This window comes from Colletotrichum gloeosporioides (genome assembly GCF_011800055.1).
Source record: "Colletotrichum gloeosporioides strain Lc1 chromosome Unknown consensus_27, whole genome shotgun sequence".
NCBI classification, from domain to species: domain Eukaryota; kingdom Fungi; phylum Ascomycota; class Sordariomycetes; order Glomerellales; family Glomerellaceae; genus Colletotrichum; species Colletotrichum gloeosporioides.
The window spans coordinates 295249-322622 of NW_025544672.1; the positions used below are offsets into that span (position 1 = coordinate 295249).

General features: G+C 49.6%; 6 protein-coding genes across 6 annotated transcripts; 3 read left to right on the forward strand and 3 right to left on the reverse strand.

Moving 5' to 3' along the window:
* Window positions 1-1535: 1535 nt before the first annotated feature.
* Window positions 1536-2149, reverse strand: GCG54_00007449 (Cyrochrome P450 monooxygenase; the record flags this gene model as incomplete). Its single annotated transcript, XM_045407430.1, has 2 exons — window positions 1536-1901; window positions 1955-2149. The coding sequence occupies 2 exons, from the start codon at window positions 2147-2149 to the stop codon at window positions 1536-1538; spliced, it is 561 nt and encodes a 186-aa protein (XP_045266875.1).
* Window positions 2150-5503: 3354 nt separating this feature from the next.
* Window positions 5504-7510, forward strand: GCG54_00007450 (uncharacterized protein; the record flags this gene model as incomplete). Its single annotated transcript, XM_045407431.1, has 3 exons — window positions 5504-5697; window positions 5782-6425; window positions 6474-7510. 3 exons carry the CDS (start codon window positions 5504-5506, stop codon window positions 7508-7510), a joined length of 1875 nt encoding a protein of 624 aa, XP_045266876.1.
* Window positions 7511-8601: 1091 nt separating this feature from the next.
* On the reverse strand, window positions 8602-9059 carry GCG54_00007451 (uncharacterized protein; the record flags this gene model as incomplete). The annotated part of the gene is made up of 2 exons (XM_045407432.1): window positions 8602-8924; window positions 8975-9059. The coding sequence occupies 2 exons, from the start codon at window positions 9057-9059 to the stop codon at window positions 8602-8604; spliced, it is 408 nt and encodes a 135-aa protein (XP_045266877.1).
* A 716-nt stretch (window positions 9060-9775) lies between these two features.
* On the reverse strand, window positions 9776-10720 carry GCG54_00007452 (uncharacterized protein; the record flags this gene model as incomplete). Its single annotated transcript, XM_045407433.1, has 2 exons — window positions 9776-10464; window positions 10519-10720. 2 exons carry the CDS (start codon window positions 10718-10720, stop codon window positions 9776-9778), a joined length of 891 nt encoding a protein of 296 aa, XP_045266878.1.
* Window positions 10721-11755: 1035 nt separating this feature from the next.
* Window positions 11756-13047, forward strand: GCG54_00007453 (uncharacterized protein; the record flags this gene model as incomplete). The annotated part of the gene is made up of 3 exons (XM_045407434.1): window positions 11756-11926; window positions 11979-12193; window positions 12252-13047. The coding sequence occupies 3 exons, from the start codon at window positions 11756-11758 to the stop codon at window positions 13045-13047; spliced, it is 1182 nt and encodes a 393-aa protein (XP_045266879.1).
* Window positions 13048-19655: 6608 nt separating this feature from the next.
* Window positions 19656-21042, forward strand: GCG54_00007454 (uncharacterized protein; the record flags this gene model as incomplete). Its single annotated transcript, XM_045407435.1, has 5 exons — window positions 19656-19915; window positions 19966-19988; window positions 20050-20414; window positions 20467-20516; window positions 20565-21042. The coding sequence occupies 5 exons, from the start codon at window positions 19656-19658 to the stop codon at window positions 21040-21042; spliced, it is 1176 nt and encodes a 391-aa protein (XP_045266880.1).
* Window positions 21043-27374: the final 6332 nt, after the last annotated feature.

The following is a 27374-nucleotide window of genomic DNA, read 5'->3' on the forward strand; positions in this document are numbered from 1 at the left end:
ACAGCAGGTTCAGAAGAACTCCAAGCGGGTTGAAATTCCGTTCTTTCACCTATCCTGCGATGAAGATACTCGTATTCCCCCGCTTATTTTCTATCGCGCAATCTTTTGGCAGCGGGTGATCCCGTTGACCTGCCGCTATTCCCAAACAGCACCCTTGAAGGGCGGTTGATCCATATCTAGGTGGGGTTCATGATCCAGCCCTACAAATGACAAGTCAACAGACGGCATTCCGAGATAGTGCGAAACTTCTAGCGATAATATCTATCAATGAGTTGCGGCTGAAGTTCATATCGTGGCTTTGGAAACAGCGTCGGAAATCGGCAGGCTATCTAGCGGTTGCCAAGAAGTTCTCAAGCTTCTATCCCCTTAACCCTAATAATTCAGATGTGAATACATTATGCAAGAAACATGAATCCGAAGTCGACGTCTTCCTCCATGCCCAGAAAGAATTGATAAAAGCTTCTTATCGAATTCCTTTCGTGGCTTTTTGAGCACATGGCATACATTTTCGTTGCATTGTGAGTCGTATGAAAAGGTGCAAGAGCGAAGAAAACCTGCATTTGTCTATTGCAAATCACTTGCTCCGTTGTGTTTCTTGCGGCATCCAGCTGTATGCCTACTTGCCAATGAGTGGATCCTGGAGAAATGCCGTGCTTTCATCTGGAAGGTGCTCCCGTTCGTTAAGTTTCTAGAATCATCTTGCTAAATGCATAGTCTGGTTGATAGCTCGCATGATCAAATGCATCTTTACAAAGCTGAAAGTGCCTCTGACAAGGCCAGAACTGTTTAGAGATAGCACTTCTACATTCCTGGCGCTCTGGATAGATCTTCCCAAGGTACGAAAACCAATTCTGATACGTTCTATCTCTATGTCGTTCCCTGATAGGAGATGCTAGTGGCTGATTAACCAAGAAACCGAGATGACATCGGGAAAAGCCGTAAGGTTGTCAGGCCCTTAATGCCCTTAACACTCCATTGCGGCTTTGATAACTTATAAATATCTGTCGAACTCTAGTCTCCGGTCCTGGTCAAGTTGATAGTTATGATCAAAGCATGATGTGTGGCGAGAAACGGCCTCAATAATACCGTGTCTACTCGAATGACAGAAAGACAGAACTGTTGGCCGGGATGCAAATAACCATCAGGCGGTGCTCCGGCTTCATCGGATCTTGATCAACGCTTGTCGAGGCGTCCATATAATCCCCGAGGGCCTGAGTCAGCATGCTTATCTCCAGGGCAAATCGAGCAATTGGTCTTACTTTGCATAAGGCTTGCGTGGCTAGAAGATACAAGCGTGTGGATGGGAAGTCTTTGAGGACGTTAAGACAAGGCTCAGCACATATTCGTTGATCTGTGACCTCACAATAGCATCTGGAGAGGCGTCTAGTAGCGGCCAGGCGACACCGAGATACACGTAGTTTCTTATGTAGGGAGAATTGACTTGATATCAAAATCTACGATCTGCCTGTACGGTGTAATAGACTTGCGCCGAATTTACCCTCAAGCGCAAATGACTAAGCCATGGATTTGGTATCTCAGGCAATTAAAGACACCAATTTGGCCTTCTCGCACTTGATCCACACATTTGGGAAACGGTATGTTGCGTAGACCTTCACGTCCTCTTCCCAAGTCACTTTCTTGCCCGCAGCAGATAGCTCTACGTCAAGTGCCCATGCCAATTTGGCGAGTATGAGGCGTAGCTCGGTGTACGCAATGGTTGCGCCAGTGCACCGACGTGGGCCGATTGAAAAGGGCATGACGGCGTGCTTAGTGTCGTTACTGAAGCGTCGATCATACCATTGATGGGTTTCTTGTAAGAATCTCTCCGGGTGGAACTCTCGTGGTAAGAAATAATAATCAGGGCTGCGAGCTGCCGCGAAGTTACAAGTCTGTACAGTGACCTATGTTCACAGTAAGTCTCAGACTCTGAAACGGACGGATACGAGTGACGTACCCCTGAAGGTACGAAATGACCATCGACATCTGCACCTGGGCTGTATCTTGGCAGACCAAACGGTGCTGGTGTCACAAGACGCAAGTCCTCCTCAATCACGGCATTAAGGTAGGGACACGCCGACTGGCAGGCCTCCACTGTGATGTCTTCGTAGCTTTCGAATGTGGCCCGGACTTCTTCTTGTAATCGCTTCATTGTCTCTGGCGAACTGCACAAAAGTAGAATCGACGAAATAATGGCGTTTGTGACCGGACCCAAAGCTCCTGCCATGAGTGAGTTGGCTTGGGCAACGATCCAGTCGTCGCTGCGTTTCTTGCTTTCCTGTGATACGATTGACCCCTCAGGGGGTATGATGGGCTCCAAGAGATCTAGATGTCGGACTTTGCCATCTTTTGCAATACGCGCGCGTGCGTACCCTTGGACAGTTTTGCCGAAGGTGGATATGCCAGATGCTAAAGCCCATGGAATCAAGCAAACGAATAGAGGGAACTTCAGGAGGGGAAACCGTTTCAGTGCCACGATCACTGCTCCCAGATATGACATTTTCCGCGATGCGATTACATCCGGTGTTGGATCTCCTATGATGGGAAAATTGAGTTGACCAATGGTCTTCTATGTAATCAAACAAGAGTCTCACCTGACTTCATGATTTTCGCCTCCCTGTTATACACCAACTCGCCGGAAATGTCATGGGCGAAGTAGTCGACCCACTAGCTGACGTCAACGGTGCGAATTATGTAGTTTTTATCTTCGTGGAATTACCTCTGTCAAGTTAACCTCGCCTCGTCTCTCAAGTTGTGTGACAAACTCATCAACAACCTGGTGAATCACGTCATGACAGCCATGGAGCACGCGCGAGCTAAAGGATGGCTGCAGTGCGCGTGCCACTTGGGCATGAGTTTCCGGGTTCCTCTCAGCGGCGACACCAAGGTCGGGAAATCCAGTAAATTCCGACAAGTCTTGCATATCAGTTTTGACGAAGATCTCTCGCCGCCTAACGGTGCTTCCATAAATGTCTTTGTAGGCTTGTGGTGTACGAAACACTAAATCGTTTGGCGCAATTCTAACGACATCGCCTGATCTAGTCAGCATGGGGTTTCGTGAGAGGTGGTGTGTGTTATGGTACCGTAAATCTGAAATTGCTGTTCAATTATCCAAGGATATCTTCCGGAGAGCCTAGTCGAGCCCTCCTGGTCAGCCGTATTCCGATGCTACATAAAGTCACAGAGGAAGGCATACCAGGCGTAAATGTACCACAGATTGGATATGGCAGCAATTCTAGGCCCAGGATACCTTGCTAACGGATGAAACCATAGCAGATATATCCCACGAATTGTAGCGTATATTACAGCCGCGCTGAAAACGATTGCCAGCGGTATCAATATCATGATGGAGTTTAGTGTCTTTTAGCGATTATTCGTTCAAAGAGATAACAGTCAGGAGCTTGCAGCAATGATGAGCGATTCCCACCACGTATTTAATCCAAGGTTGTCCAAGGTTGTCAGTCAAGCGCAACCCTATTTTTCAGTGTTTATCGGGTGATAAGATCTTTTCGACCCCAAAGCGTGAGGCGCATGGGCATGGGTACTGGGAATCGCATGTTGAATTCCCATGTGCAGTAGTAAAGCTATGTGCACCTTTGCAATTGTGACTTAGTCTGGAGTAGTCCCGTCCGAGAGTTCCGAGTTGCGTTGAATCCCAAAGTTTCTTTAGCGGTCTAACAATTTAGGCCTAGCTAATCATGCGATCGGGTAATAAAACCAAATGGTCAACAGTCAAGATTCATTAAGCGAGACCGAGCGTATTGATATTTGAACAGTTTCTTTTGTCAAGTTATTCTCATTCCAACTATGAAGTGCTTGAGTGGTGCCATGATTGACGGCGGCGGGTCTTGAATGTCGGAGGTAGGGCGGTGCGGGCCGGTGGGCGCGAACCCGTATGCCAAGCCGGTGGCGCCCCGGCTCCGTTGATCCTCTTCGTCCTTCGCACGTTTCGTGCGGGGGAGAACCGAGTCAAGTTGCCTTTCGGGCCATTTTGCAGAGTTTATGAGAGCAGATATTGCGCAGACTACTGCAGTGGTACCCATGGATAAGCCTGTCATGCAACTCCGAATCTTCAACATCTCTCTGGCCTGTGCAGCTGTGCGTTCATACCGGTGCCAGGGAGTGGGCAAAATGTTCTTGAGTTCTGGACAAAGTCTATCTTCACAGATTACCGCTACTTCTCGGTCTATACGAAAAGGCCCAATTGAGTTTGCCTGCGCCCTGGTTCACGATCACTTGCGGCTGGAACAATTTGTCATTCCTTCATTGGCCCAGCCAGTCTCACTGCCCGCGGGCAACTAGAGGTAAGTGCATGTAATTTCTTCTCATATTTCTTCGGCAACGTCAGATAGATTCTCAGTTCCCTGCCTCATCGGTATTTTCATTGGCACTGTCACCGTCTTGTCTTACATAGAGAACATAGTAGGGCATTTGGTGACTACTTCATCTCGTCCGCTACCTCCAATTACAGCTTTAGCAAGCTTTGCTTGTTGTCGCTCAATACTGCAATCTTACCAACACTTCACAGTCTTTAACAAGAATAATGAGGATACTCCTGTCTCTGCTGCCTGAACGCCCATCAAGGCTTCACCTCCAATGCTGAGCAAAGCTGATTGCAAAACGCGCAGCGTCTTCCGCTCCTGGTCCTACTATTAGCCGTAGCCGCGCGGAGTTTCACTTCCTTGAATGCATTCCCGATGCTACTCGGCGCTTACAGCTACCTCAAAACTGCCCAAAACCACCAGGACCTGTTTGTGGCAGAGCTTCCTTGCTGACAAGTACTGGGAGAATTGCTCATCTAATTGTATTAAATTCAATATGCCGCCAAGTCCATACTTCAATTGACCTTAAGGTAGGCAGCACCGTAGATGGAAGCAGGAGGATGAGCGCCCGGATGGGATTCCCCACCGAGAATTGCAGGCAGCTGCGAGTGGTCCGAGGGGGACGTTGCATGGAAGGCTGACACCAAGGCAACTTGTGCTATGCAGTCAGCATAATAGTCAGCCCGCACCCGTGCATGGAGTCGGGCGGCTCCTCCAGTGCGCCCGCTTTGTGACTTTACACTGCTTGAGGGCACGGGGTTGGGGTTCAGCCAACCAGATATCCTACGCAAAGATCGTCACTTTTTTCTACCCAGCGAATGATGGATTTTGTGACGCCGCCCACTGCTGCTGCTCACGGTATCCATGGCCCCGTCCAAGGCTTGCTTCCCTTGCAGCCCCAAACTCCACCTCTGCAGGCTCACGCTGCATCAAGCTCGTCGGCCAGCGCACACCATGCAGCCGCTGGGCGCTCTTGTTGAGTCTCCACCCCGTCAAGACTATGGCTTCTCGCTCCGCCGTCTCACATCTGCTTCCTTCATCTCCTCTACCACGCCATCACTAGTGTCAGTTCTCTCGTGCTAGCCTCCAGGATGATTCAAACGTTTTCCACCGCCAGTCCGGTCCGCTCCAAGGAAATGGATTTCGAAGGCCAAGTTCATCCTCCACCAGACGGCCATTCCGCCATGGCTCAGGGCATCAACTATGAACTCCTCTGCCGGGAGATCATCGCCCTAGAACCTCACGAGAAAAAACACTGGAAGGACTGGGCGGGGAAAGAATATGCCATACTGCCTCATACCGATGCCGCTGGGAACACATACTACATTGGCGATCTCTACGAAGGCGTCAAATGCAAATCAGAGTGGGAAATCAAAGAGTCCGTCTTCTTACTCTTTGAAATGAGAGTACTTCCACTGACGCTCCGCCTCGCAGCCCAAAGCCGTATCTGAGATATATCAAGAGTCTTTCGCAAGAATTGCCCCATCTGGCTTATCTCGGCTCCTGGATGGAAGTGGAAATATCTGAAGTGTTTCCCAGGAAAGGAGCCAGGCCATAGAGAAGAGCGAGCAAAGCGATCTCGTGTTTGCGTCGTTGACTACACGGACAACCAGCCCAAGAAATCACAGGACTTCATCAATGACGTACCCGGGCTGGGGCACTTCCTGTGCCATCAACCGCAAACCTCCGCCACTGCCCAAATTAGACTCATCGTTGCCGAGGATCTCTCCCGTGATCTTGTGGAGTTGCTGGGTTCCTTCTACGATATTGATCCTCAGTTTTTCCGGTCACACATCGACGACTATTTGTTCCACAGTCCCCGTGACCCGTGGGTAGATCTTCCCAGCCTGGATGTCGATGCCCGTCAACGCAACTATTTCACTTTGCAGTATCTGCGAGCTCGATACTTCGAGACCGAGGCAGATTTCGAAGTGGCCGAGTACGACAGTGGCATTTTCAATGTGTTGCGCCGTATCGATAGCGATAGGAGCCGGAGACGTTTGAAAGACGGTCTGCTGGACAAGCTTGGTGACAGCATCACCTTGACGCGATCCAAAACTTCGCTGTGGTGGAAACCACGCAAGGATCCGTCTGAACTCGTCACTGGTTTGTTCGATTTATGCGCTGCGTCAGCCAAAGGCTAACCACCTACAGCCATCTTGCTTGTCGATCCTACAGTCTCCAGAGGTACGCCTATATGGGGTGGTTATCGTCCATTCCAACAGACTCCCTCCATGAAGACATGGCTGCAAAATGAAACCCAGCCTTTCGATGCACCTCCACAAGGAACGTTGTACGAAGACGTCGTGTATTGGAGTCAGCGCATGGCTGCCCACGAGCTCGATCTGGTGCGCAAAGACGAGCGCAACATCGCCCTCGGAATGTATCGCTTGATCATCGTTGACTGGCTGCGGGCCTTGAAATATGTCACGGTCACTCTCACTAAGATCGAGTGGGAATTCGAGAGGCCTTACTGGGCTGACAACATCAGTAACATCGATAACATCATCAAGAAGCTATCTCCATGGCGTCGTAACATTGGCTACTACCAGGCTATGATCAGCGACGCCATAGCGCGCCTATTTCCTCCGGAGATTCATGCACCTATCGGGGGGATGCAACCCAGCGGCGCCATCATTGAGATGGATAACCTACCTCCTCAGCCTATTGCGGAAGAGGACAACCGCGGCATCCGAGCTCTTTGGACGGATTTCAGGAATTTGAAGCAGCTAATGACTGAAAGCCAAGCTCGCATCCGCACGATCGAGAACATCGCCGTGAACGGTGTCAACACCGAGGACGCCAAGCGAGCAGTGCAGCAAAAGAATGGGCACTTGACCCGACTCACTGGCCTAGCGACCATCTTTATCCCGCTCAACTTCACCTCCAGCCTCCTCAGCATCTCCCCAGACTTTTCCGCGGCCACGATGAGCTTCTGGCTCTTCTTTGCCATTGGCATTCCTTTGACGCTGACTGCGCTCTTGATCGTCGATGTGTCGCACCCGAACAGGAGGGGATTCTTGGTAAAGACATGGAGACAGTTGGGGACCACATTTGCAAGGACGAAACCTGACGAGCCGCTCCTCCCAATGAGCAACGACACACCACCACCGCGACCGAAACCAACAGCGAGAGAGCGGACCATCGAATGGGTTCATTGGTTTGAAAAGCTGAATGATAAACGCCATTGACGATAATGACGAAAAGCATTCTGTATGCACACACACACACACACACACACACACACACACATACGCACCTGAGGACTTAGCGGGCATCAGCTCAGCGTTGGTTGGCATTCGAGCATATCATGATTATATTCTTGAGCAAGTAATGATGATGACTGAACAACATCTACGAGATATGTAACCAAAGGTTTTCAGCACCTAGAACATATGTAATGGAGTTTTCATATGCAATTGTCAACATATAAGGCCTTCACTCAGTATCATCTTACCTGTATTTCTGACATCTTCACGAGTCCTACTCAGTCAAGCAGCATTACGCATTTCATTTTCTCTCTGTGAGAGAGGTGCGCTTCCTAATTACTGGAACATTTGTATTAGCGTTCTGGTGATGTGGAAGGAACGAGGTAAGAAAGTGGAAAAGATGCAGCAAGATGAAGCCATGAAGTTGCGGACCATCGAGGCCGCCGAGACGACGCATCCTCGGTCATACTTGACACACTACCCGCAGGCGGGCTTGAACTCGTCGCATTTCAGCTTGCGTTGCCGACATTTCGTGCTGAGCCCGAAATCAGCTGCAGATCACTCAGCTCTATCGGTGAGGGGCAAACCATCCATGATGCGAGCGCATGTTGCTGAGGGCCTCGAATCGACAAGCCCGAGGCCAGATTTGGCTTGTTCGATTTGGCAGCAGCGCTGCGCTTCAGGGGATCATCGACCAGCAATACCTAAAGACAAGCCTATTATACATCTCAGAATCTTTAATATCTTTCTAGCCTACATAGCTGTACGTTTACACTAGTACTAGGGCGTGGGTAAACAAATTCTCAAGCCCTTAAAAGTTTATCTTCGTAGACTAATACTACTCTTCAGTATTAACGAAAACTAAAATTGAGAGTTTTCTTACGCTCTAGTTCACAATCATCATCCATCACTCGATGAATAACACAGCCAATGTTTCTTCTCAAGAGCAGCTAAAATAAATCGATCGTAGGTGATTATGCTTCTGGGGCATGATCAAATCCATCCTGCTTCACTCCCTCATCGGCAGCCATGTTTGCATTGCCGTTCAGTGACATCGCAATTGCCCAGAAGCTTCACCACCAGTAAACCCCAGGTGCTGGCAGACCGCTCTTAAACTCCTCACTCAACTTTTCTGAGATTCCCTTGGCCAGAACCTCCGCCAGAGGAGCACCAGGTCCAGCAGGGACCTTTTTGAACCAGGGAATCTGCTTCACCGGGTCACATGCCGCCTTCGCAGCCTCAAGGTCTTCGTTGGTAAAAGCCCCCCCAACGACAGCTGCGACAGGCAAGGCTCCACTCTGACTGCCCAAGCCAGAAGCTGGCTTCACATTTTCTCCCTTCAGCAGGGCAGGCAGCTCAGCTACAGCAGTAGCCCGGGTGTTGGCGATGTGGACCACTTGTTCATGGTTAGACAGCTTTCTTCTCAATCAATACTATGTTACGAACCCTCATACTTGTCTGCAATCAACTCGGCAATGCGGTTGCACAGGTCCGGATGAGCTCCGCAGTAGATGATCGGAATGCGAGACATATTGGTGCTGAAAAATGGAAGACCGTTTTGGTGTTGATCGAAGGCTGAGAGATGGGATGGTGAAAAAGAGAGCACTTCCAAGTTTGTAGTCATGTTTAAAGACTGAAGATCGTCATTCGATCGTTGCCTGCCTCAACTGTGAAGTTCATCACCGACCTAGGAAACTGCCATCTTGGGAAATTGGGGTTAGTGTGTCGTGGTCCCACCCACAAGGACCCTGATCCAGGTTGCTGACCTGTCGAGAACAAATCGCTTGATCGAATGATTCAACTATTTGCCAAAAAGGGCAAAATATTAGGACGCAGAATGAGGCTCGTCGGCGGCCTGGATGAAACGAATGGCGTGATTGAGACCAACACCCGTTTGGGTTTTTCACAAATCAAGTGCAAACTTGATCTTGATCTCGTTGGGCGACCTACATCATGCCACTTGGGGTCGGCCCGATTCAAAAGTAGTCGGATCTTCATTGCTCTTGAAAACTGTCGGTCGCCACTGAGCAGGCAATGTTCTCGCATGCCGCCGAGATGGGCTCCGATTCCGGCCGGCGATGTCGGATATCCGAGCACGAGCATTTGACGTGTGTATGGACTTGTACTTGAGCTTAATGCCAAAAGTTGTAGGAATTTGTTATTGAAAGCCAGCTATGGACAACACACGTCCAGCGTAGTTTGTTGAACAACTTCAACCACCTCATATTAACTTCCGTCACTGAACCCTTAGTCGATCTCCACAGGCCTCTTGTTCACATAATAACCTGGCTTATCTACGGGAGATTTTGGATCCTCACCCCCAACACCGTGACTTCTGGAGTATCCAGGCAGTTGTGGGAAGGTCGTGCTACCATGGAGTTCGGAAATCGTCTGCTGCTTCTTTTTGAGATACCTGTACCACAACATAACACACACAACGCACGTCACGCCGACGAGCCCTACTCCGACACCTATGCCCGCTTGAGCCCCAACAGAAAGACTGTTTGGGTCTGCAACAGTGACTTCTGGGACGTTGCTCGCTGACGCGTCACCTGCTTTCGTCTTGTCTGTCGGCCCTGGCTCTTGTGCGGTTGGCAAGACACGCGCCTGTGTTGTTGCAGGCGCTTCTGGAGTAGTCGTGGTCAACTCGGCTTCTGTCGTCGTCGAGACTAACGATGTGGAAGATAGCTCGGAAGAGGACGCGAACGAGGTTGATGATCGGGTTGTCGAAGACTTGACGGAGGAAGAGCTGCTCGGTTCGGGCTCATCGGTGATGTTGAAGAAGGCTGAAGAAAAGGCCTGTCCCTTCTTCACTTGTCCTTGGACGGATTTGTCTCCCTCGAAGAGCCAAAAGAAGAAGACATTTGAGGCGCCCAACTCGAGTTCCTCGAGGTCAACCCTCCATTCAAACTCTCTCTTTGGACCTGTTGTGGTCTCTGGACTGAAGTTAGATGTGATCTTGTGTAGCAATCAACTCTGTCCACTCTTACCAACAATTATCGGTCCCAGAGTCGCAGAACCTCCTGCAATGGCCTGTTGCCAAAGGGCAATGGTGTATTTCTCGAGTTTGGTGTTGTATTGAACCTTCCGTGTCTGCCCGATTCTCCAAAGCTCCCTACTCTGAGACGGGTTGAGGAACTGGGAAGACACCAAAGGGACAGTGGTGAACAGTAACACAGCAAGGAAGAGCATGTTGAATTGGCTTGCTTTCCCGCAAAATGAGAGGGAGAGCCGTTGACTCTGACATTTGTTCTTTTATTAAGATGCTCCGGCTTGATCGTGGTCCTTGCTGAGTTGAACCCGACAGCTTGGGACCCTGGTCCACTCCTTGGTATCATGTTGGAACAACAAACAGCAACACCCTGCTCAACAGGACCAACCACGTGCGCAGATCGTCGAGGCGCAATTTGCAGCCTGCTGCGATAAGCCAGGGTTGACACCGACATTGTTGGAAAAAGCAAGCAACCATTTGCCCGTCGAGGTCATCTTAAGGGGACCACTGCGATCGTAGCATATCCTCGAGTCACGATATCTGGACTTTCGTAGAGAATTCAAGCTTAAAACTAAACACAAAAAGCTAATGTGGATTTTCAATAGTGGGAGACCACCAAAGGGGGCTTTATCGCGTTGCCGATGGTTTGGAAAACGGCTACGGCGCTTGGGATTCAGCTGTCTCCTCATGGTCCAATCACTAGGGTTGAAAGACCCACTTCGCATGCAGTTTAACCCAACTTGCACCAACACAAACTCGTATTGCCAAGCGATGGCGTTAACCGCTTCAGGTCCAACACCACAACCAAAACTCAGCTCCGTGAGGCAAAGCAAACAATCAAATCATTCCCCTTTTCTTCCCTCTGCTCCGGGCCCCTTATCTCCACGTTAATTTGGAACTCGCCTGCAAGTTGTGTGTTTGCTTCGGGCTGCGGATATGCATCCCGACGCAGTTGATGCAGGAGAGCCATGCCGCACAATATGCCCCCCATGCATCGTGGCCTATCAGTGGAAAGCCGCCATTCGCAAATTTGGACATTGGGGGCTGGCTGTTCCGACCCCATACATCCCGCCGGGTAAGATTTGACAACCCACAGCATCATGCCTGATACGGCCTGTTTGCTCAAATCTGCTTTTTAAGAAGAGGCGCCCGGCACTCGCGGAACCCATGGTGCAAAATTTTAGGAATTCCTCGTTCTTCTTCTTTCCCCATTGTTTTCCTGCGAGGAGATGAAGATGCATTTCATGCCCGTCAGGTCGACGTCCAAGAGGGATCTTTGTATCCTCGGGGCTGTGTTTGTCACACTTCTGTTCTTCTTGCATAATCCATTCCTCGGCCAGATCCGGCAAAGGCGGAGCTCATCCTTGCCAGATTTGATGAGCAAGATTAACAACAGCACATTGGGTGTGAGTCGCATCTTGGCCTCTGAGTTAGGTGTTGTATTGACATAATGTGTAGTTCGAAAAGATCTTCGTCATCGGCCTTCCGTCAAGGACAGACCGTCGAGATGGCGTTCTTCTCCAGGCCGCTCTGAGCGACATGGAAATCGAATTCGTCGATGGTGTCCCCGGTGACCAGGTGCCGGATAAGGCTATTCCAAAGACGAGCGAACATGATAAGCTCAATCATGGAGCCATTGGCTGCTGGCGGGGACACATGAACGCGCTTGGAGAGTGAGACGCGCCTATCCTCCCAGACAACTGACTCCTTTGCTGATCCACTCCTCCATAGAATCGTCCGTCGCAACTTGACTTCTGCCCTCATCCTCGAAGATGACGTCGACTGGGATATTAGAATCAGGCACCAGTTACACGACTTCGCCTTGTCGACGCAAGCACTTATCCAACCCTTGGCGGAGGCGCCCTTGTCCTACGTCGACCCAAGCTACCCAATGCCAATCGACAACACTCTGGGTAGGATACCCGACATCCCCTTTGAGCATCTCCCCGCCACAATCCCACCTAAAGTCTCTCCGTACGGCGATGACTGGGATCTCCTCTGGATCGGACACTGTGGCATGCACTTCCCGTTCGAGGACAGCAAGACTGTGCCGAAGGCTCGCATCATCCACACAAATGATGTCACTGTCGCCCCGAAGAAAAACCTCTGGACCTTCAACATCCCCTTTACCCTGAAGGAGAAGTATCCGGAGCACACCAGGGCTGTTCACCACGCACAGGAAGGTGTTTGTACACTTGGCTACGCCGTCAGCCAGAAGGGTGCGAGGAAGCTGTTGCAAGAGGTTGCCCTGAAAGATGTCAGTGATGCTGTTGATATTCTTCTGAGGTTCTTCTGTGAGGGCGCCAAGGGAAGGAAGCCTCACAACTGCTTGACCACGCAGCCGGCTCTCTTTCATCATCATCGCGCAGCTGGTCCTCTCAACTCAATGAGTGACATTGGAAATCACGGTGATGGGTTCAGGGATCAGAGTATGACTGACATGGTGAGATGGAGTGTGAGGCTCAATGCCGATGCGTTACTGGATGGGCAGACAGATTTTGTTGATCAATACCCCGATGATCGGTAGAAGAAACCGTATATCAATAGCATTTGTTTTGTCTAGACTAGATTGTGGTTAGAAGACATTTCACCCACGTGAACAAGTATATCTGGATCTGTGGTTCTGAGAACGAGAGCAGCAAACCCAAACTCGACCTCACCCTTGGTGGCCACAGTGACATTGTCTCATTTTCAAATTTGGTGATACAACTGTGAGAGATCTCATGGATAAGTGAGTGTATTCATAAGCGTAGAGCTGAGCCGTAGTTCTCCACAAGATTGTCAGAGAAGATGTACTTCAGGCTGTGATGCTGGTTCATCCAGATGAGCAGTGGCAGGCGCTCCCATGTGTTTAGCTATGGCATGAATTCAATCATCCTCCGTTACTGAAGCGACACTATGGCCCTCGAGGCTTGGTAAAAATAACGTAAGAAAGAACTTCGTAGTTGACACCATGCGAATGGATGTCATTCATGATACGAGGTGGACCAAAAATGGCTCGTACTAGAATCCAAGCTAATTAGTTTTCAGCCGGATCCTGTGGTGGGAATTAGCTGGTATCCGTCGGAGTTGAGGCAATATTCCGCCTAGAAGACTCCTACCTGATGGAGGAAGTTTTGAGGTCTTCCAAGTTATGTCGAGTTTATTGACGATCCGGTCGATGACATTCCTCAGTACCTCTGTGTATAGACTTGCTAGGTCCCGTTCCTCCGCGCGGCGATCCCAAGACTTCAAGTCAGCCTGCTTTACGGACTTGGCGATGAGAGACTCGCCGTGGAAACTCCAAAACTCTCTGAACATCACGACCTCCAAGCCGTCCTTCGGTTTGATGAACGGCGATGACGGAGCAGCTTTCCCAGGGAGCAAAAGTTTCCACAGTTGGAACCACTGTTTGTTCAACCCAAGGCCTTTACGATTCCTGAATAGTTGCCTCCTCTGGTCGTCTGAGACACCTTCAAAGTGAAACACCTCTTGAATAGCACATATTCTGTCAACGATGTGTCGATCTCGACCTCTGGCCGTAGGAAAGTCCCGTTTGCAGATGGGGCAATAGAATGGTATCCGATGTTGCTGCCAGAGATGCTCCTTGACCTCTTCGATCTTCTTCAGACGATGGCGCTTCAAGCATTCCGAGTATTTCGACGGATCCTTCTTGAAAAAGGGGCAAGCAATCTCCAGAAATTCCTTTCCCTTCATTTCTACTCCTGGGAGACTCGCTGGCTCCCCTCCTTGGTGGCTAAGCTGCGGCGGATCACTGTAGCTCGGACACCGTGCTTTCCTCCAACTGGTAAAGCATCTCAGAGCTTTCTGGGAAGTTGTTTCGATAATTGTACGAAGCGGGTGGTTGGTATCCAGTGAGGAGTCCAAACTTATTCGTTCATCAAAGCACAGCCATCTATCCTGATCACTCCGAGATACCACACTACAATCTTCATTCCAATCAGAAAGTTCGATGTCGAAGTCACCTGGAATGGAGTTTTCCGTGATCCGAAGTTCTTCAGGGACCATTGCAGGAGCGGGCGACACCGCTGCCTGCCAGTAACGTATGTATGTGGAGTAGCTCGCTCCCATGTTGGTGTTTTGTTGAGCTCCTCCGTATGGTTGAAACATAATGGATTTCTCCTCTGGGGTGAAGTGCACCCCCGTGTTGTTGTAGTGCGTGTAATCGGATCGAAGTTGGCTGTCCGTTCTATGAGTACCCCCCGAAACAGCATGAACCCAATCTGGAGCTTCTCGTCTGGAATCTCGCTGCGGCGTCTGATGAGTGAGATCTTCACTTGAGATTTCGTCAGGCTGCCCTTCATTTGCTATTCTTATCTCAATATTCATGAAGTCCTCGTTAAATCTGCTAGAATGTAGGTCTCGGGGGCCAAAATCATGATTGGCGTCGTTGTCGAGCTTTTGCAGTGTTACTCCTATAGCTTCCACCTGTTCTTGATTCAAGCTTGAATTCGTCCATCCGCATACACTTGATAATGGTGTTGCGTCCCAGAGTTGGGAGTAATGGGTTCCGAACCATGAGTAATTCTGGGAGGCACTGTTCGTAATCAAATACGGAGCCTTGCCCACCATCTGACGCTCAATATAGCTGCACGGAATGGCATTTCCATGCGTTGTCATTGACATTGAAGCCATCTCCAAGAGTGGCTTTTGGTGTTGATAGTCGCCTGTGGTTCTGCCAAGGGCTCCCGAGATCAGCTGCTGTATTGTCGGAATAACCAAACTCCCTTCAAAAGCACCGTCGCCTTTAAACAGTCGAAGTCTTAGTGCAAAGATTGTGTATAAAGGAGATCGCACGTCGAGCGGAGACCGCATTTGAGACATTGAGCCATCGAGGTAGTCTTCTCTGACAGGCTCGATTGATTTGGAATCGTACCCGATGGCATTTGGGAGATAGACGAAGGATATTTGCGCTAGTTGATAGTACGATTGTATGTGCCGAAGTGTTCGTGAAACTTCAAGAGGCGAGTTGAAATCGATGCAGAAAGAGTCGCACCAAATATACTGCAGGCCAAAAGCGACTGTCAAATTGCACAGAGCCAAAAACCGCGGGAAACCCGGCTTCCGAGGGGCTAATTTCGCATGAACGTCCTCGAAGAGCACCTCTTCATTCCAATCATCCTTCCAAGTGCAAGAAGCAGCAAGGAATGGAGGGAAGAAATCCTGGAAAGACTCGAATCGATCTAGATCGGGCCTGAAAAGCCTGATGACCATATGGCTCTGGGTTTCGGCATTTTCAGGTTTGAGCTCGTCACTTCCGCAGTGCATCGTAGCGTAGATTTATGGATGCCACAAACAGGGCCAATATGCACCCCGTTTGACTCGTCGTCGCTCGTACTTGGACTCAATTGTCGTCTGAGAGCCTTCCGGAACGGAGAGTAATAACGAAAAGACGCGGAGGAGGCAGGCGACTGGGATACGAGCAGCTTTTTGGCGGAAATGCAAGGCGTGAGCCGAGGGCACATTTGTGCTGGGGCGAATATCACCTGGACCCTTCGCCCGAAAGTGTCAGTGGCTACTGGCCCCGTTCGGTACAATGTCGTTGTTGAGCGACCGAAAATCGCGATTGATACACTGGGCGGCTGCCTTCACCAAAGGCAACTAGCAGAGAAGAGGCTCTGAGGCAGAGGTTGGCGACGAGACCGAAAGTGTCAAAATCTTAGGATGAATGAGAGAACGAAAGTGGAATGAATGAATTCTGAGATGTTAAGGCGGGGTCTGCTGGATCGTCAGCAGGCTGTAATTGTGCGAACCACTAGGCGCCAGTGCACCCTCCAAGATTCCGTCCTACATAAGATTGCGCCCCTTACAATCTGAGCCAATCATACTTCAGTACGCTCACCCAATATTTAGTTATTTCAATCTGCGGTACATCAATTATCCCGTGACCAGGCGAATGACTGGTTATTATTGCGATGCCATAGCTGGACTTATCCAAAACCGTCGCCTGTGATATTTCCCGGCTAAAATGACTCCTCTGTAGGTAACCTCTCAACTGATTCACCCCGGCTGTTTGCTGTTGCCTGTGTGGCAAGATTAATTTCATTAGCTAAAATGGACATATAGAAAACGGGAGAATGCTTGAGATTGCCATTCGATCGCTGTAAGCTAAGCCGCGTGGGGCCATTGGCACGAGGCTGGCCCTTCGCTGAGACCAGTCATACAGTCACTCACGCGGCAGCCCTTATACCAATGGTGTCACTACGTGGAAAGAGCGGCATGTCAGACTTACAATACTTCGAACGCCTCGGCCGAATGAAAGTGCAAGATTATGTGCTTGCATACAATTATGCGATTTGATTCGTGGTCGCCTGCTGTTAGCTCCTGTATTTGTGTGAAGTAGACTGATGAATGTGCTAGATTGGGTTTTAAGATGATGGATCTCTAAGAATCAGGCTGGACTCTCGTGAGGGCAAATCAACATGGTAAACTACTAGGCCAGGAGGATTCTTGTATCACCTTGAGCGCAGTTGCTATAAGGTGCTGCCGACATCGACTGGAGCGTGCGTTAAACGTGAAACCTGAACACATAATAAGCCATATTCCACATGTTTCTCACATTGTTTTCCCCAATTCCACTATACACCCGCTTAGCCCGGTCCAAGCGGGAACCTTGAAGATTTCCTTGAAGCTTTCCATGAAGTTTCGTAGCAGACATACATAGATTAGACACGCTTTTGAGTTGACGAGTGTCATAACGATTAAGGCGAAAGTATTAGATTACAATACATCACTTCCAGCAAGGATCGGAGCAAAAGGACATGATCTTCGGATTGACTCGACATTCAGTTCTTGCCCTTCCTTGAGTTATCGTTGGGTCTTGTGGATGAGCACTTTTGAGAATCGGTCATCAAAAGAATTCATAACAGCTTGAATGTTGTGGCCTGGAAACTTGAGCGTTGGCTAGTCCATCGAGTCTCAAATTTATAAGGTTTATGGGGTTTCTCGGCTTTCCAACGTCTTGCACTGCATTCAAATTCGTATTGTGCGGCTTTGGCTATGATCTTTCCGTGTTACGGGCTTTTCAAGGCAGCAGACAGAAAAAGTCAAAAACGCTTCGACGCAAGAAAGGGATTCGACTTTGAGAACCGTCAGATGCACTATGTTGGACAATCAAGCAATGACCCTGCAAGACATAAGTGATAGGACATTTGCAGATTCACGTTTCCGCAATTCCTCATTGAACACTGCAGGTGCCCGACCACAGAATAGCATCCAGATCCCAGTGACATCTAATGAATTCAACATTTTTATCAACTTATTATTCATAAGATAATATGGGGCGCTGACGATCATTGTGCTTAGCATAGAATGATTTCATTTTGCTCAATTGTCTCTCCGTGTTTGGGGTGATTTGACATAATTATGAGATCCAAGCCGCAGTGAAGTTGTGCCGTAGAGTACAAGATAGAGTCCATTTTGATATGTGTCGATTAATCACATCAAGATTTCATGTAAAAGATGGCGAAGAGCTCACATCGATGGTGCCCCCTATCAGGCCCGCCACTGCAGAATCATGTTGACAAAGACGAAAGTTCTTCAAGGATACCCGCAATATTACAACATCGCAGAGCCGAGTCTCAGTGTTACCCCCGAGACCTCATCTTGTGTTATACGATAATGAAAATGAAAAGCAGATCTAGTTCTGTGATATCCCAAGGTATTGTTGGATGTATGACATTCCTGTGGGGAGCCACCAAGTACAATATTGTAGCCAACTATCAGACGTCATCAGAACATCAGATAATTGAGTCATGGGCGTGATGATCTCTCACCTTTTCTAGGTATCCCCAGAGTAATGTTCTCCAACTGATGCCGTAGACACCAGACCTTCAAACAAATGAGAGAACACGAAACGAACACTGATGCTTGGCCGGCAGATCGCCCCCACAAGCCGCTAAAGCTCGGTCTCGGAGACGGTGCCGTCTCGTGCCGTTCAGAGTCTGTCGCCGGAGGGACACTTTGGAACGAACCCCTTTGTGGTGTTGGAGTCCTTCCCCAATGACGACAATAGCGAACCCTGACTCGTATTCCCACACTAAAACATTTTTACCCTCGTGCTGATCTCGATTGGAGTGACGCACGTTCCTGCGAGGCCAAAGCTTAATTCCCCAAGGGAGTCTAGGGTGCCCCTTACTACGGGAACTCGCTGTCCCAGTGTCTGTGTTGTCGGGCCGGAGATCGTGAACACATATGCATGGGCAGAGAGCGGACAATTCACCGCTGTTAAGGCTTAGCCAGCCCGTTTGCTATTACTTAAGTCTTTTCTGGAACGGCATCTCCCGAGTCCTGGCGGCTTTCAGAAGACGCGGCTGTGAGAGGTTTGAGCGTTGGCGGCAATCCGGTTGCACCGGCGCCCAGTCCGATCTCCGCGCCGTCCGTCAGGTTGCAGTCGTTCAACGGCGCCATTACCCATATCCAGACCGTGCCTTGTTCTCGCGACAGCTTCCCAGCCCCGCCTCCAGGGGAGCCTGGCATAACTGTCCGGAGATCATCGTTGCAGCCATCTCACTTGGAACGGCGTGGCGAACTCCCATGTGCCCCAAAAGCAACTGCATACTTCATTTGCCGGCCGCCAACCGGCTACAGGGAAAGTCTGTTCGATGCAGCAAGACACCACAAGAGGTAAAATTTGCCCATAAATCCTTGGCATCCAGCTAAAACGGGTTGGGTCTGAACGTTGCCCACGGACAACTTGACGCCTGCAGGGTCCAAGGTCATCCAGTTCGGCCAGCACTGACGTTCCCGAGTCGGGGATAGGGAATCTTCGACGGCGTTTGCTCTGCAGACCAGTCACTGCGCTTGTGTCGCACCCTCCATTCCACACCAACCTTCGAATAAACTCCCCCAGACTGCCACCACACGCCAGCTTGATTCCTCAGATTCTAGCGTGTCTATTCGCCATCATTGCTAGCGCGGCACAGAAGTTCCGATGAGCGGCGGTCAATGGGTTCCAGGCCTTCTTATGGACAGCCGTGCCCCAACACTTTCGCGCCCTCGCGGAAAAGTTTCCCTGCCCAGCAGCAATTCTCGCTCTTCTCCCTCGAGTCCCTGCGCTTCGGTCGGGGATGAAGGTGGACGTCTCGTCCAAGATCCTTCGCAATCGACTGATGATCATCGACATCTAGCCTCACGATGGCGGGAACCCTTGTTCCTCCGTGGTACGAGGAGCATCCTCCTTCGGTCAACGATATGAATATCGCCAGCATGTTTTGGGGGTTCACGCTTGGAGTCGGGCTATGGAGCGGGGTCAAAGGATACCGACAGACTCTGGCGAGTTGGAGAAGGATACACCGGATCAACACGTATGTGTGGTTTATATGGTCCGAATGGATTGCGAGTATGGTTATTGGCATCATATCTTGGTGCTACCTGACGGGCAGGATTGACGCAAGGTATGCGCGGCAAATTCACACCCCAAAAACCAAAACTGACGGCCTTATAGCTTCGAATACTTCTTCTTCCTTCGTAAGTTCCATTGAGTACGACCGACCTCTTCGCGGCGCCGTTAACGAATCGGCTCTTCCAGTTGTTCTGTGGTCTATCCAAGTCCAATGTCTGATGCAAATTATCATCAACCGTATCGCGATTCTGATACCGATTCAGTCGCATGCAAGCCGGCTTAAGTGGGGCGTCTTTGGGATCCTGCTCGCGGTTAACATCAGCGTTTTCTGCATATGGATCCCTGCGCGTCTTCAAATCAATCACACATACATCCATGTCAACGAGATATGGGACAGGATCGAGAAGGCGATTTTCTTGATTGTCGACGCAAGCCTCAACCTCGCCTTTATCTATCTCGTCAAGTCACGCTTGATTGCCAGCGGCCTGACAAAGTATACGAGGCTATTTAACTTCAATCTTCTCATGATTGCGGTGTCGATGTCACTCGACGTAAGTACCTATTATGCGCGTGACACTGCGACTGAATCGACACTTACCCAAGTGGTTACAGGTCATCTTGATAGGCTTAATGTCTCTTCCCAATACTCTTATGTTGGTACTTCCTCTCGTCGATTCCTTAACAGATACTAAAATTTTCAGCTACGCACAATTTCACCCCCTCGCCTATCTCTTGAAACTACACATCGAGATGGGTATGGCCGATCTTATTGCCAAAGTAGTCCGCGAGTCGCATTCAATGAACGCGCACCTTGAATCCAGAAGAGACAGCAACGAAGGCGCTCCCAATCCTAACCAAAAGAAATCGATATCAAGATCAACGGAGTCACGATCCAGGAGGTTCTCCATGCCATATCTTGGCAATCGATTCGTCCTATCTTCACAAGAGACAGCATCGAAGAGGAATTCAGGAGAAGATACCCATGACCCCGGCCAGCAGGAAAGCTCAGGGTCAGGACGAATAGTGCAAACAGAAACTCCCAGGCGGCCGCGAGCCATGTCTCGTCGTCTGACAGCACCAATCGGTTTGTCTTCGCTTGAGATTGCTCGGCACTCGAGCTCAAGTCAGCCAGACTCTGGTAGTACTATTGTGGACCACGAAGCGACGGAGTATGTTTGATGACCGATCCGGGCAACTCATGATACCCCAGGAGTTTAGGGCGCGGGAAAAATGTTCAAGAGCTGAACAAAGGTACTTGGTCTCGACGGAGTTCATAGGTTAATGGGATTTTAGGCTTAGATTGGGTCAAGTAGTTGCTCATTCGCATACGTCACCCAATAGAAGCAAGGCAGCGTCATTCTTGCTATGTTCACTTTCACAGGCAAATAGACCCAACTCTCGAGATTCCCCATTGATGAAAGACATCTCGAGCATGGGTTGGTCTGGCGATGATGGTCCGCTTCATGTCGTGTCTCCAACATCTCCACTCAAATTGGACTCAGGCGTTGTGGCAGAGTGGTCTAATGCGCAAGACTAGAAATCTTGTTCCTTCGGGAGCGTCTGTTCGAATCAGGCCAACGTCGTGGTATTTTTCTTTTGGAAACCCACGATAGTACCGGTCCCCGTGATCTTCAAGTTGGGCGACAACGCAGTGACGATCATGGTTCGTAGTCATTTGACCATGCATACGAGTAGTAAACGACTGCTGAGTTAAGAAGAGTGAAATTATATGCTATGTTTTAAGCTGCTCGATATCTGTTCTAATTTCCTCCGCTGATTGTATTTGCTACTTTATTCTGCAACGCTGCGCGCAAAGTCAGGTTGACTTGCAATAGATCTGTAGGACAATAACGGTCGGTTAGCAGTGAAAACACAGCAAATATTATTAAAGCGGGAATTCAGTGTGAGTACATGCCATCTTGCATCCGCGCTTTGGCCTTTGCTTGATGCATCCCAGTCTTTGGGGATTATAGAAAAGTTTTATAGACCCTCGCCTGATGCTTCATTCCATGAAAAGTCGATGTCATGGTCAGCCAATGATTGTGGATACACCGGCCAATCCATATCTGGCGCCACACTGAAACATTCATGATCGATTGATAAATGAGTAGTCACAGCTGCGTCTCCAAGTTCGATGAAGGGTGGCGCGTCGAATGAGGCTGGCGGCTGCCTGACATCAGTGCCAGGCGCTGAGACCATAATTGTGTTTTCGTTTTCCACTTGCCCCCCTTCACATTGCGAGGTTTCAGATTGTAGTTGTGGTCGTGATGGAGTTGCAGTGTGTACTCGTCCTTGGTTTTGTGTTTCCCTTTGAAACTGGTTGAGAAGGATGTTCATGGTGTCTTGCAAGACCTCGGCACTAAATTGATGGATAGTCTCCGCTTCAGTCGATCTGTTTTCAAACGGAGCGCTGGCTCCTGATGAAGAGCTGGGAGCGCTTTGACGAGACGTAAGCAGGTTCAGGACAATGGTATGACAATTCTCCTTCCAATATTGTTGGACCGTTTTAATGACTTCTTGGAGTTCTGTACCTAGAAAGGGGGATTCGGGCTCTTCCTTTCTCGGAAATAAAATCCTCCAGATGCTGTACCATTGCTTTGACTCCTCAAGACCGCTGTCTGTTCGTTTGGCAACAAGTTTCTTTTGTTCCGGGGTCATGACGTCGTCCTGAAGATTGGGTTGGGCCCGTGGAAGGCACGTACGTTCAATGATATGTCCATCACGCTCAGAACTACCATCGAACGTACGCCAGCAGGTCGGGCAGTATAGATCGGGTACTGTGTGCTTTCGGTTCAGGTGCTGCTTGACGTCCTTCACACGTTTCATGTGAAATTTCTTAAAGCAGTTGAGATGCTTGACAGGGTCCAGTTTGTAGTACGGACAGGCGAAAAGCTTTTGCTGGCTCGACCCGGATTCATTCCCAGACTCTGGTTTGATGGAGGCTTTATTACACTCATTGTGCGATGCTGCATCCTCAAGGTTGTTGGGTTTATGCCTCTTTCGGTCCCGCTCTTGATGGCTCGTGTTCTTGTCAGCTGAAGCTCCCATTGACTTGGATCTTTTTCTTGAGCCATTATTGCAGCCAAACGCTTGTGCCACATCATCAAAGTCTATATTGTGGAGAATTGTTGAAACGAGGTCATTCTGGGAAAACCACTTCGCAAGCCTAACAAATGCCGATCTGATGAGTTGTTCCCCTTGTGGTTCTTGGGTTCCAATGACATTGCTTGCCTCCCAAAGAGAGTTCGGATTACTCTCATATCCCAGTTCAGATAAGATGATTGAAATTGACAGCCGAAAAAGACCTGTTGAATTTCATGTTAGATTCTGCGGGAGTTCGAATGGTGGAGCTTACGCACCAGCTTGGATGTGATTTACTAGAGGCGACATCTCATTGTACCTCCGAATAGCCGCTTGCATAAGAGTCACGCGTTGACCCTCGCTGTACTTAATCCGAGTCGAAATCCCTCCTGCATTGAACCAGTTAGCAAAAACCAAACTGACACTTTTGTATGATAAAAACGAACTTACCAGATTCTGGGGTTATGTTTGACTCGAGACTCGGACCGTCTGGTGGTATAGAATGGCTTGTTCTCGTTGTGAAGTGATTACCTGCTCCCAGCTCCAGGTCTTTCAAGTGCCTCGTCAGACTGTTGTATTGCAACCTTTGGTATGGCATTCCCAGTCGACCACGACGAACGTCCCTGAAGGCTATTCTAGTGCTGTCGCAATATGAAAGCCTCGACTTGTCCCCTCTCCTGTTCATGGAGTCGCGTTGCTTGTTGCGGCTCCTGAAAACGTCATTCCACGACACGAGTTCCAACTGAAAGCTCCGAGGCGGCAATCCTGGTATCATCTCAAACTTCAAGATGAACAGAGCTTCATCATCCTTCCTAACCTTTGCGTCGTATAGTAGGCGTCTCGTCATAATCGACGCCGGCACCAAAAGATAGAATAAGACCGACCCGATCCCAGGCTGAGTTCTATCAGAAGACCTGCATCGTTCTTCCAACTGTATTGAGATCTTTTCCTGGGTATGTATATCAACTCGCACCTTTTCCAGACTCTCTATGGCATCTCCGCCATGATGTTGCAGGTATCGAGAAGAGGTTCGCTGCGGTTCGCTATGTCGTTTTGACCGTATCATCGTGTCATTGTCCCTCGGCAAAGGTTTTGGTCGGTCAAAGCTCGGTAGGGTACTGGTAAGGGCGTCTTCGATCGTGTAGGTATGCTGGAAATAAATGCAGGTTGGAAATGGAAAAACCCAAGTGTCAGCCCAACATCCCCAGGCACACCAGTTATGATTGGCAGCGGGTCCAGGCGAGGGCCGCGAGTGTTACTTCTGCAGACTAACGCAGTGGCTGTACAGAGACTCCAATCATGTCCTGCCACCCTGCAATCATGACCAAGATTGACATACGGGGGCCTTACCGTTGTTCCATGACATGGTCTCCGCCCACAAATGTGGGCGAACAAAATGTGCGTTTACGTGCAGCTCCAAGAGACTTGCTGATAACTAGGTGAAGCCTTTGACTTAGCTTAGGTAGATATTGCATGTCTGGATGTTTTGATACAAGGCAGTAAGCTACTGAGAGCGTCACTGGCAATGCCTACAGTGCGTACCAAGACAAGAGAAGGCTCATCCAGTTTTCGCACCCGAATTACGGTTAGCTGTTGGGAGCCCAGTCTCAGCGCTCGGCGAAATTAAGCTGCGACTAGGTGATTCACCATCAATAATGATAGTCAGGATGTACTCGTGGTGATACTTCTGTTAAGTTATTTTCGACTCTCAAGAGTCCTATTTGATACATGCATCCCTATGCAGCATAACCAATGACTTCGTTTCGCAGGTCTCGACTGAAAGGCAGACCCGAAGTCACCCATGCGCGCCGTCTGAACCGCCCCAAGGCAGACAGACTCATTGATACACTTCGCCTTAGCCAAGCTCTCGTCCAACGACTGTGTGCAGGCGTTTTGCACTTTGCCTTCAATTGTGGGGCTCTGTGAAGTGCTGTGTTGTGTTGATCCTTAATTGGCCGTACACCTGCATCGCTTCATGCATCATTTGATGCGGGATTGTTCTCCCATTGTCGGTCAAATTGCGCTAAATAATGCCTCAACGCCATAGTTTTCTGTTTGACAGGCTTGCCGGTCATGATGCGCTCGGCAACAGGTAAAGGTTCGCGATTCCAAACTTGTAGTCTCAATGCGGTCAAACTTTGCGATCTGGAATTGTGACTTTGTGCGAGCTTTAGCTTCGGATCATCTGAATAAAATCTAATCAAGACGAGAAAGCCTTACTTGGTGTAATCAGAATCCTCTCGGGACGGTGCAATGGAGGTGGCTCTGCTACCAGGCATCTTGGCGGTATCCCAAGCCTCGCTGGTGGCGCGTGGCAGGTGTGAAGCTGTTAATCGATCACGATCAACCGAATAAAGCATGCAAAGATTTCGTTGAGCTTGCGTAACACTTTGCAGAAGAGTTGATAGAATATGTCCAAGTTGCTACATATTTTCATGGATCAAGCGCGCATTTAAAACTCCATTCTGTAGTAATATTTGGGACAACGGTGTTCGCCCACAAATGTTAGAATACCAAAATTCCGGTCGGGTCTGCCATGGTGTTTTCACATAGCTGCTGCAAGACTTGGGAGGTGTGACATCTCGCCCAATGAGCCATGCGCTGTAGCTCTTCGGCCGATCAGCCTAGGGATGGCGGGACCTGCTACAGATAATGGCCAGTACCACCACATTTGTGCGTCTCATCAAGCAGGCAGGGGAATGGTGTGCCAGCCAGACAGCCTTATTACCCAGCTTGTAGACTGGATGACTTTGCGAACGGGCGAACCATCCGGCTTTGCGTCACTCTTTCTGGACTGTGTTTCCGCACAACATTTCTCGTAAGACAACTCGGAAAAATCTCCATCTTTCCTCGTTATTACGGCGTCTTGACGAAGTCCTCGCCAGTACGTGTACGGCATCAAGTGCGCGTGTTAGCAGTGCCTATATATCGACATGGAACCCTGTGTTTCCGCTCCCCTCGTCCACCGACCCCTGCCGTCCGGCTCGTCCCAAACATCAGACAATCGCTTTACTATCCCTCCTCATGGAGAACGCTCTTACAACCGCCCGAATACATTATATCTCAACAGGAAGCCGTCTTCCAACTCAATTCTGGGTGATAGTGATAATCCCCAAGGCGACAGTATCGCTGTAGCTGGCGGCAAGACGCATGTCACAACGAGGAGCCCAGGCTCAAATGAAGCTGGGATTAGCAGCACTAAAGATGGTTTTGCAAATGCGGAAAATATCGATAAATTGAACGACAGGCCGATATCACGGTTCTTATTCGGCAAGACTTTCCGCGCAAAGGGATCAAAGTCCAATTCCAAGGACAACACACTTTCCGACACGAATGCCGGCCGTGAAGTGACTGGTGGCGCCCGTCGCCCTTCATCTTCATCATCTAGTCGGTCGCTCCGGCTTCGGATAGTCGCCGGCTTCAAGGATATTGCAGCTCGCTCAAGATCTTCTCGGCAATTCCAGCCAATTTCCCCTCCATCACAGTGGAAGCATATTCCTGCTTCCGAAACGTCCAGTTCATCATATCTTTTGCTGTCCAGCTCCTACTTGACAGACACAAACCTCACGGGCTTGACTAGCCAGCGGTCCCCCAATCCTACATTCGACAGCAACGATTCCCAGCTTTTGATGAAAGGGCCATCACCAGCCCTAGCCTACATCGAGAAAAGGAGCTGGCGGAAACATCATTTACATGATCCGGTATTGACTTTTGTTGACCGGTTCAAGGGCAAGCATTCACGCCACCGTCGCCGTCAAGAACCGCCCACAACGCAACTAGCCGGTGGGAGTCGCGGTGGCCAGAACAAATTCAAGAGCTCCACGTCTGCCGGAACAAAGTCAGGCACCACTTCCGGCACCCGCTCTAGCGCGGCGAAGAGGCCTAATAGCGACGGCGATGCGGAGAACCCCGAGAACAACGAAGATGGAGATGATAATGACGGCCCATCACCCAAACGACCAAAGCCGGACAAAGAACCCGGCAGACTTTTCGCATGCCCATATTTCAAACTCGATCCTACAAAACACTGGGCATGCGAGAAATTTCACTTTACGACATGGGCACATGTCAAACAACATCTGAGGAGGAAGCACGATTTAAAGGAGTTTCAATGTCCTCGGTGCGACTCCCGCTACAAAACCCGGGACGCTTGTGATGAGCACATACGTTCATGCGAAGTATCACGCCGCATTTCACCACATGGGCAAACAAACTTAGACAGCATTAGCGAAGAAGCCCAAAGGGATATCTCGCAAATTCGTTCACGGGAGCGAGGCGTGACAGACGCCGACCGATGGAATAAGGCGTGGAAAATTCTTTTCGACCCTATCCCTCAACCCGACACCCCATTTAAGAAGGACACTCCAACCGAGTTGTTGGCCTATTTCGGAAAGCAACTCTTCTCTCGTCCCCCCACTGTTGATGATAGT